Below are 8,647 nucleotides of genomic sequence, written 5' to 3'. Positions count from 1 at the left end.
CAAGCCACACATCTTCAGGCCTCCCCTGTAGGTTGGCAGAAGTGCCTGGTGATTTGGGTGCCAAGGTCCACCTGAACAACATGGACTGGGGTGGTGTGAGCCATCGAGGGGCAGCTGAGGCCTGGACGAGGATCCCTGGCTGCCTCTGGCCAGCATCTGAGGCTCCCTGTGGTGGCCAGTGCAGACCCCATCACTGTCTCAGCCTAATCACCTCTCCCTGCTTCCCAGCTGTGCCTCAGCGGGGAAGCAGACCCTAAAGCAAGGCAGCAGCAGTTCAGATGCCATCTGTGAAGATAGGAGTCCCCTGGTCACTCTGTTGTGGGAGACGCAGGGTCCCACGGCTAGGCCTACCAAGGCCCGGCCCACCGTGGCCCAGTCCACCACATCCAGACCCATTGTGGCCTGGGCCAGAACTTCTCAGGGGCCCTTCATGCCACCCCCGGAGGCCCCCAGAGGTGAGGACCTGCCCAGGAAGGGAGAAGGGAGAGGCCAGGAGGCTGTAAGCTGCCTGCTGGCCTCCTGGACTTGTTCAGCGGGCCCCTCCTTGCAGAACCGGTGTTGGCTGCCATCCTAGGCCTGGGTCTGGGCCTGGGCCTGCTGGTCCCCTTGGCTGCACTGCTGGTCCTGTACCTGTACCGAAGGGCCTGGATGCCACCTGGTACTCCCAAGCCCCCTGGTGAGCAGTGGTCGTGGCCTTTCCCCTCTTCTTAGGGGTGGTACATCCACAGTATAACCTCCCACTTTCCCCTCCTCCTCAGGGGGAGCAAGCTTCCGGAAGCCCATCCAAGAGGAGCAGGCTGATGCACACTGTACCCTGGCCAAGATCTGAGCAGCGTGGAGGGCTTCGTGGGCAGGGTACCCCTGGTGCAGGCCGCCTACCTGTGTCCTCTGCGCCGTTCTAGGTGCTGGGCTGGCTCTGGGTGTTTCTATGTATGTTGTGCATACTACCCACCCAGATGGTGCTCCAATAAACTTGTCGGTGACCTCTGCCCTCACCCTCCTTGGCTGGGGCAGGGTCTCAGATGAGGGCAGGATGGAGTGCGAGGGCCCTGACAATGGCAACACGAAAGTGCTAGGGACCCAGACCTAGCCCCTCTTGGGACCCAAGTGCCTTTGCTCCAGGGAGACTCTAAAACTTGGGCCACTTGGTAGGGGACCTAGCCAGGAGCTGAGTTCAGGGAGGGACCTGAGTGCCCTGGGCACTAGAGGCCCCCTCCTGACCTCTGCAATTCTTTGAGGGAACACAGTATTGTTCTTTCTCTTCAGCCCCCAGCCATACCCTGCTATGCCTGGTAAGGGGCAGCCCAAGACCCCTTGAGCCCCATCCTGGGAGTCCCTGGTGTGACAGCCACTGTCCCATGTCCTTGTATGTCAGAGCGTTCCAAAAATCAGCCATTCTGGAAAATAAGAGGCTTCTGCTTAAGACCAAATTTTTGTGTTTTTTTTTTTGAAACAGGGTCTTCACTGTGTAGTTTCGGCTGGCCTTGAGCTCACTTTGTAGTCTAGGCTGGCCTTAAACTCATGGCAATCCTCCTGCCTCAGCCTCTTGAGTGCTGGGATTGTAGCCAAACTTTGTCCCTTGAGCCTGAAGGTGTGAACAAGTGTCCACAGTCCTGAGGCAGGAACCCAGGTGTCCACCAGCAGCACACTGAACAAGTCATCTATGGCAAGTTAAAGTAGCCAGGGACAAAGAAGGTGTGACCCCACTCTGAAGCCCCAGGGTTCCAGAGCTGCCCTGGGCCAGATGGGGCCCCACAGCAGCTTGGAGTCAGGGAGTGCTGTCAGGATGGTTGCCTGGCAGAACCCATGCAGGAAGCACTATCCATTTGGAAGTGGTCAACAGGTGTGGGACCAACAAGGCCAGCAAACCACAGGCCACAAGCAGCACCAGGTCTTCAACGTGTGTCGTGTGTCAGGGGCTGTCACAGTTAGAAACACCTGGGTGCTGGGTGGTCCTTCACTCAGCTGCACTGTGAGGGCCCTTCAGAACCTCAGGCCTGGTGGTCTCTTGTTACCTGCCGCCCAAGACACTGGCATGGGGTTGCCAGATGACCTGTCCCTGATCCTGGCTGCCCAGATACCTTCTTCCACGGCTTGGCTTTCTCTGACTCGCTCCCCCATCCTCTCCTGTAACAGCCTCAGGCCTCCTCCCCTCAAGGGAAGCAGCCATCCTGGGTCTGTCCAGCACTCCTTGTTGGGCTCGGAGAAGGGGGCCAGAGCACACCAAGCCAGCAGGACAATTCTAGTGGGCACCCAGAGGCGGCAGGGGTGGGGGCGGGGGAGGGAGGTGGGCGGAGGGGCTGCGATGGCCCAGGGTGGCGGTGCCCAGGTCCTGGAGGGTGTGTGTGAGGGCGACTTCGGGCTGGCTGAGACCAGGAGGGGCTGTCCCCATTTCCTGCACAGCTTCCCCGGCTCCTCAACAGTTGGTGAGGCTGAGGGCTAGGGTCTCCAGACTGAAGGGTGAGCGCTTCATCCCACCGCTCCATCAGGGCAGAAGTCCTTAAAAGCCCCGAGGAAGGTAAGGGCGTCGGGAGCTAGAAGCGTCCAAGAGGCGGGCCTGGGCGGGGCCTGGGCGGGGCCGCGCTGCTAAACCCCCCGGCGCGCGCTCCCGGCCTCGGCGCCAATGGGTCCTCGGGCGGCCCTGAGCGGGCTCGCGCTGCTCAGCGCGCTCAGCCTTGGTCCGTGCCTTTCCAAGGGGCCCTGTGGCCCAGGCCGCTTCCCGAACGGAACAGGGACCCACTTGAGGTGCTGCAGCCTGAGCGCCCCGCGCGAGGCGGGTGAGTGGAGCTGAGGATGGGTGGGCACTGGGTGGCGCTGCCTGGTGGACAAAGTGGGATCCCAGAGGGAGGCAGAAGTACCGCCGGGCCTGGAGGAGGAGGGGGAGACTCCCCAAGAGGGGCCTGGGGTCTGGCTGCTTTGTGCCCCCAGCCCAGCTTGGGATCCCCAGCACCCCTTCTGCCTTTGACCCACAGCCATGGTGAGGGGCCCCCTGGGGAGGAAGATCCTAAGAAACTGCCGTCTGCCACCTGCAGAGCCTCTGAGGTGTCTCTGGGGCTGGGAGAGGGCTTGTACAGGAGTGGAAGGGCTTGTGGGCCCCAGGTCCAGAGTCCCTGTCCAGCAAGTACATGTGACAAGGTACCCACTCTGGGAGCAGCTCAGCAGCAGGGATGGCCAGGCCAGGCCAGGCAGAGAGGGGCTGGACCAAGGTCAGAGGGGATCCAGGGCAGGGCGGGGCCTGCCTAGCTCCTGAGCAACTGGCCTGTGCCCTCCCAGGCAAGACCTATGCTGTAAGGGACTGTGAATGTGTCCAGCCGGAGTACCACTGTGGCGACCCTGAGTGCCAGAGCTGCAAATACCACCCTTGCCCACCTGGCACGGAGGCACAGCCTGAAGGTGAGGGCTTCAGATGAACTCAGCAGACCAGGGCATTGACTCAGAGCCCAGCTAGAGCTCCAGGACTGCCACATGTCCTGTAGGCAGGGACATCAGCCCCCTCCGGTGCCTGTGGTTGTTCCACTGTGCAGAATCCCTTCTTAGTCTGGACTTTTCTTGCTGTGAAAGTGGGGGTTGGGGGCAGGGCTTACTACTTTCTGACCCCCAATCTACAATCCAGGCCTTACCACCTCCCCAGCCCATCAGCTCAGGGATGGGTGGATGTGCCAGCCCTGGAATGGGCATCATGGATTCTGAGTAGCCAAGTTGCCAGTTCTGTGGGCATTGGAGAGGCAGATGACCCTTCTTCACTCACTCCAGCAACCCCTCGGCCTGTCTGTTTGCCCCCAGGGAAGCTCACATATGGTTTCACGTGTGTCAGCTGTGCTGTGGGGACCTTCTCCCAGGACCATCAGGGCCGCTGCAAACCTTGGGCAGAGTGAGTCCCAAGTGGCATATCTGGGCGGCCCAGTCTCATATGAGGGAACCCTCCTGTCCCTCCCCTGGGGCTGCTCCAAGCGCCAGAGGTGACGCATTCTCTCTGTGTCCCAGCTGTGGCCGGTTTGGATTTCTCACCAAGTTCCCTGGAAATAAGACCCACAATGCAGTGTGCCTCCCAGGACCACTGCCCACTGAGCCACACAGCTGGATGAGCACTGTCCTTCTGGCTGTGGCCTCCTGCATCCTTGTTCTTGCCACCATCCAACTGGGCCTGCACCTCTGGCAACTGAGGCGGCAGCCCGTGTGGCCCCAAGGTCAGTTGTGTCCTGATGAGGAGGGAGGGGGACCCAGGCCAGGTGCTGATCACAGCCCCTTACAGAGACCCAGCCACTCCTGGAGGGGCTGCCACCACCTGCTGAGGACACCTGCAGCTGCCAGTTCCCAGAGGAAGAGCGGGGAGAGCGGCTGGAGGAGAAGGGACGGCCAGGGGACCAGTGGGTGTGAGCCTGGTCATCCCCAGCAGCAGCTGCACCAGAGCCAGGCCCTCCGGGCTCGTCCAGGCCAGTCTCGAGCAAGGCCTCTGCTCTGGGCCCGGCCCTGCTCCCTGCAGTGGTGGAAGTGGGTGGAGGATGGTGTCACTGCTGAGACCCCAGCTACACAGAAGGGGAGCCATGGCGGGGCTCTGTGGCAGAGACAGTGCCAAAGTTGCTCTCCCTAACAGTGTGGCCCTCTGGGCCATACCTGGCTGCAGCCCTGTTCTTAATAAACACTTGCACAGTGATGGAGTGAACATGTATGGGGGGCAGGAGTAAGGGCAGGGAGGAAGGGACCTCGTCTACCCAAGCCCAGGTCCCCTCCCTGTGATACAGAGGTTCCGGGCCTGGATACAAGCACAGGGTAAGGCCATGGGCTCGAGCGGCTTCCTGGCGGCGGGTAGGAGGGGTGGGTCCATGCTGGCTACCTCGCCTCTTGGTTTCCCATCCAACTCCCGCCCCGGCTGCCTGCCTGTGCTGGGTAGCTGTGCCCACGGCCCCACTATACAGCCATAGAGGCTGGTTTTGGGGTATACCTAGGGTGTCCACCTTGTTTCACTCTGCCGCCAACCCAGGGCCTGGCAGGTGTCCACCCTAGCACTCTCCGGAGTGAAGTTGCCCCCACTCCTCCCCATGCAGTGCTCTGGGGCTCCGCTCCAGGTCCCGCCCAGCCCAGGTGCTCCTGGAGAAATCTGATAGCAAGATCTTGGTGTAGCCGTTCAGGAAGAGGCAGGCCCAGGGCGGCCAGTCTCAGCAAGGCCCTTGAAGTCTCCACGTGTCTGGCATAGCCCCCTGGGATGACCCAGCCCCCTGCCATGAGGACCTTTGGGTCTGACCTGCTTTTAACTCCCATCAGCTCCTGATGGCATGGGCATTGGTGGCCTAGTCTTCAGTAGGCAGATGGAGGGGAGATCACTGTCCTGGGGGTGGCAGTCACAGTCCCCAGCATAGACTCAGGAGAATGGAGGAGGCTCATCTAATCCGATGGGGGTGGAGGACACTGGGACCCAGAACATGAGAAGCCTAGGGACCACAGGGACACCTGGACACATGGCAGACAGTGAATACCCGCCTGGCAAGTGCTCCAGAGTTGCCATGGAGCCTTCTCATGGTGGGGCTGAGGAGTCAGGCCTACATTGCCAGCCGGAAGGGGCTTGAGCCACCCTTTCCCCACAGGATACCACAGGGGAGTCCCCAGGAAACACTGAGGCTGGGCTGACGGTGCTGGAAAGTCCTCAGGATGTCACAGTGCGGCAGCTGGTGACCAGAGCTGTTGGGGGATTCCGCAGGCAGCCTGGCACCTCTGTGCCCTGGGTCTACCCAGCTCTTACCCCACAGATCCCCCTGCTTGCCAGCTAGGTAGGGCCCTGAGACAAAGGCTAGGCTGGAGGGCAACTGGGTGTGATGAGGTTCCCAGGGATGGCCCAGGGGTCCCGGAGTGGGGAAGGGGCTGCTGCCTTTGCAGTGTCCAGCCAGAGCCACCACTTCTGAGGAGCAGCCTGCACTCTCCTGCACGTCCTGGCTGCTAGGGGCACTGCCGGTGACACTGCGCAGCCTAGGTCAGTTCAGGTTTCACAGCAGCCTCTGGGAGCCCCCACCCCCAGCAGCTCCTCCGGAAACCACACCCCCATCGGTGTTCTGCCTGAGATAAGGACCTAAAGGCCACGTCCTCCCAGAAGTGCTTCCGGCCACAGCTGAATGCCCACCCAGCCCCTACCCTCATCCGGCTGGAAAGGCCCCCTCCCTTCATATGATCTACATGAGGTCAGAGGGAACCCTTTCCAGACCCAACTGGATACCCCCATCAGGAGATCTGCAGAGGACCCTTGAGGGCAGATGGACCCTCCCTTGGCCTCAGCTGTTGGGCTGTGTTCCCAAGTAGGTGACTAGCTGTCACTCCTGTCCCCTTTGCCCACTGACCTCTGAGGACAGAGCAGGGCCTTACTCTTGAGAGGCTGCTCTTTTATTACCATGACCTAGTGAGGAGCAACTATGTGGGTGGGGCAGGAGGCAGACCTGTCTCATCTTCCCAGAGGCTCCAGGGATGGGGCCTCTCCAGAGATGGCAGCTGGGGATGGGATGTTGTTACCCCTCTTCTTGAAGATACTTTTCTAGGGGAGAGGGACCAGGGATGTGTGGAGCCCCGTGGCTCTTTGGCTGAAAGCATGGTGCTCGGCAGGCCTCAGACCCTGTATAATGGGGCACAGTGCTGGGCCTGGTCATGTTCTGCGGGTTGACTCACAGAGGTGCAGGGCTGAGGCAGCCTGACTCCCATTCCTTCTGCTAGTGGACACCACTTGAATCCCCAACCCATCAGGCAATGCTTGGATTTAGCCCTGGAAGAGGTTGAAAGGCAGGAGGAGGAAAGGGAGGTGCTAGGAAAATGAAGGAAGGGGACAAGGACCAGGGGAGAAACGAGCACACTGAGCCCCAGCAGCCCTTTTTTCACCTTGAGTGCTCCACAGTGTGAGCCTGGCCTTGCTGCCATGCCACTGCCCGTTCCTCAGGCCGTAACCCACCATGTCACTCAAGTGAATGTTGGAGAACATCCCACACTGCCGAGTGCCCGGGCCCAGCCCAGCCTTCCCCTCCCTGGGCTCCATGCCAGCCACCTTTCTTGGAGCCTGTATGTGGGCTAAGAGGGGTAAAGGGTGATCCAGAAGGGGTCGGGTTGCGGGTAAGCAGAGAGGATCACCTGAACTTTTATTGATGTGCTAGCTCCTGGGGCTGCCAGGTATGTGGGTGCAGCAGACTCAGTCCAGGTTTTGGGGGTACTGGGCTGGGTGGGTTCTAAGCACAGGGTAGGCCACTGCCATGGGGCATTTCTCATCACATCTTGATGCAGAGGTGCTTTGTCCCCAGAGCAGCAAGGAAAGCCTGGACACTTCTGGTGACACCTTGATGCCCCTGAAGTGGGGGCCACAGCCCCATGTGGTATGTCGAAAGTGCTGGGGATGACTGGGCGTGGCATCATGAAAGAGTGTAAAGTTCTATGTGGCACAGAGGCCCAGGGTCTCAGGGTGGCAAAAGCAGAGGGTACTGAGGGTGACCCTGAGGTGACATGGCTGGGCAGGAGCCTTGGGTGTTGAACCTGATCCCAGGGGTGGGAATGGTCTGTACTCCTCCCTGCCTGAGTGGGGTACTGGGCAGGCAACAGGGGTGTCTCGAAAGGCTGTGTAGGGGGTACCCATGGCCCACCCAGGGGCACTGGGACCATTGGCTCTGAACCTCAGTCCCCTCTTTGTCCATGCCCTCTTTGTGGCACCAGCCACTATGGTGGATGGCGCCCTCTCATGGTGCCAGGTGCTCACATTCTGAAAATGGGGCCACCCTGTCAAACCTGACTTCTTCCTAGAACTAACAGCAGGATGGGGTTTGCCAGCTCCTCCCAGGTGGGGTGGATGGGGTCTGGTGTCAGGGACTAGTGGAAGGGTGGCCAAGGCAGGAGGAATTTTCCGCTTGGCCCGCAGCCGCTGGGGTGGGCAGCTGGGAGCCAGGGCAGGGGCAGTCAAGGCGCAAGAGGGTGCAGGGCCACTCGTGGGAAAGTCCTAAGTCCTAAGTGCGGGGGTGGGGGGGGCCGCTCAGCAAACCTTCCAGGGACCATTCTGTCCTGATCGCGCGGCCACTCCCACCAAAGTTCGCAGGAAAGGGACCCTGGGCTGGAGAGAGGTCGCGTCTGATAGGCTGGACAGGGGGGCACTCCCTGAGGCGCAAGCGAGAGGGCCCCCCAAGCCTACGGGGCGAGAGGCCGAGGACACGGGGTGGGGCGCCCGGGACCCGGAAGCCGCTCTGCTTCCCAGCATCTTGCCCTGTTAAGGTCTGCGTAGGGGCCAGTGAAGCCTGGGCCCGGGGCACGGCGGAGGACGCGTTATTACAAATTAGTCTTTATGGTCCGGGAGACACTGTCGCTAGGAGCCCCGATGGCCCGCGCACCGCCGCTCCGCGCGCGGCTCCCCGGAGGCGGCGCCTGGCGGCCGGGGGCGGAAACAAGCGTGTGAGAGGGGCGCCTGTGGGCTGGGCAGTAAGCCGGGGGCCCGGGGGCGCAGGCGCAGGCGCGGGTCTGCCTCCCCGTTGTGCAGGAGTGCGAAGCGGCGCTGTGAGCGCAGGGGCAGCATCTTCTGGCCGCGAAGGCTCTTCTGGGAGGTCTCGAGCGCCAAGTCTGGAGACGGGGAGAGAGTGGGCTCGGGGGAGGAGGAGCGGGAGAGGAGGGGGGAAGTAGGGGGAGGGGGATGGAGGGGAAG

At 61.5% G+C, this 8,647-nt stretch overlaps 3 protein-coding genes across 10 annotated transcripts in view; 2 read left to right on the top strand and 1 right to left on the bottom strand.

Moving 5' to 3' along the window:
- Positions 1–1,034, top strand: part of Tnfrsf4 (TNF receptor superfamily member 4) — a 2,910-nt gene extending 1,876 nt beyond the window's left edge. The window contains exons 5-7 of one of the 2 annotated variants that reach the window (XM_023699401.1): positions 229–455; positions 551–658; positions 759–1,034. In XM_023699401.1, the coding sequence (XP_023555169.1) occupies positions 229–455; positions 551–658; positions 759–829 (406 nt within the window). In that variant the 3' untranslated portion in view covers positions 830–1,034. Of the gene's footprint in view, positions 1–228; positions 456–550; positions 677–758 lie in introns of both variants that reach the window. The other variant, XM_004639673.2, reaches the window with a different exon arrangement.
- Positions 1,035–2,595: 1,561 nt separating this feature from the next.
- On the top strand, positions 2,596–4,654 carry Tnfrsf18 (TNF receptor superfamily member 18). 4 transcript variants are annotated; one of them, XM_023699500.1, is made up of 5 exons: positions 2,598–2,777; positions 3,274–3,393; positions 3,754–3,871; positions 3,985–4,187; positions 4,253–4,468. In XM_023699500.1, exons 1-5 carry the CDS (start codon positions 2,624–2,626, stop codon positions 4,375–4,377), a joined length of 720 nt encoding a protein of 239 aa, XP_023555268.1. In that variant the 5' UTR covers positions 2,598–2,623; the 3' UTR covers positions 4,378–4,468. The 4 variants fall into 4 exon arrangements, with proteins under 4 accessions (XP_023555266.1, XP_023555268.1, XP_023555267.1 ...); XM_004639672.2 differs by having other exon boundaries at positions 2,599–2,777; positions 3,784–3,871; XM_023699498.1 differs by having other exon boundaries at positions 2,596–2,777; positions 3,985–4,654.
- A 2,430-nt stretch (positions 4,655–7,084) lies between these two features.
- The window catches only part of Ttll10 (tubulin tyrosine ligase like 10), a 7,870-nt gene continuing 6,307 nt past the window's right edge, over positions 7,085–8,647 (bottom strand). For all 4 annotated transcript variants that reach the window (XM_023699544.1, XM_023699546.1, XM_023699548.1 and 1 more), the window contains one exon: positions 7,085–8,565. In XM_023699544.1, the coding sequence (XP_023555312.1) occupies positions 8,315–8,565 (251 nt within the window). In that variant the 3' untranslated portion in view covers positions 7,085–8,314. The remainder of the gene's footprint in view (positions 8,566–8,647) is intronic.

Source organism: Octodon degus, unplaced genomic scaffold (assembly GCF_000260255.1).
Source record: "Octodon degus isolate 3935 unplaced genomic scaffold, OctDeg1.0 scaffold00113, whole genome shotgun sequence".
Lineage (NCBI taxonomy): Eukaryota > Metazoa > Chordata > Mammalia > Rodentia > Octodontidae > Octodon > Octodon degus.
This window is presented reverse-complemented; position numbering and strand designations above follow the sequence as displayed.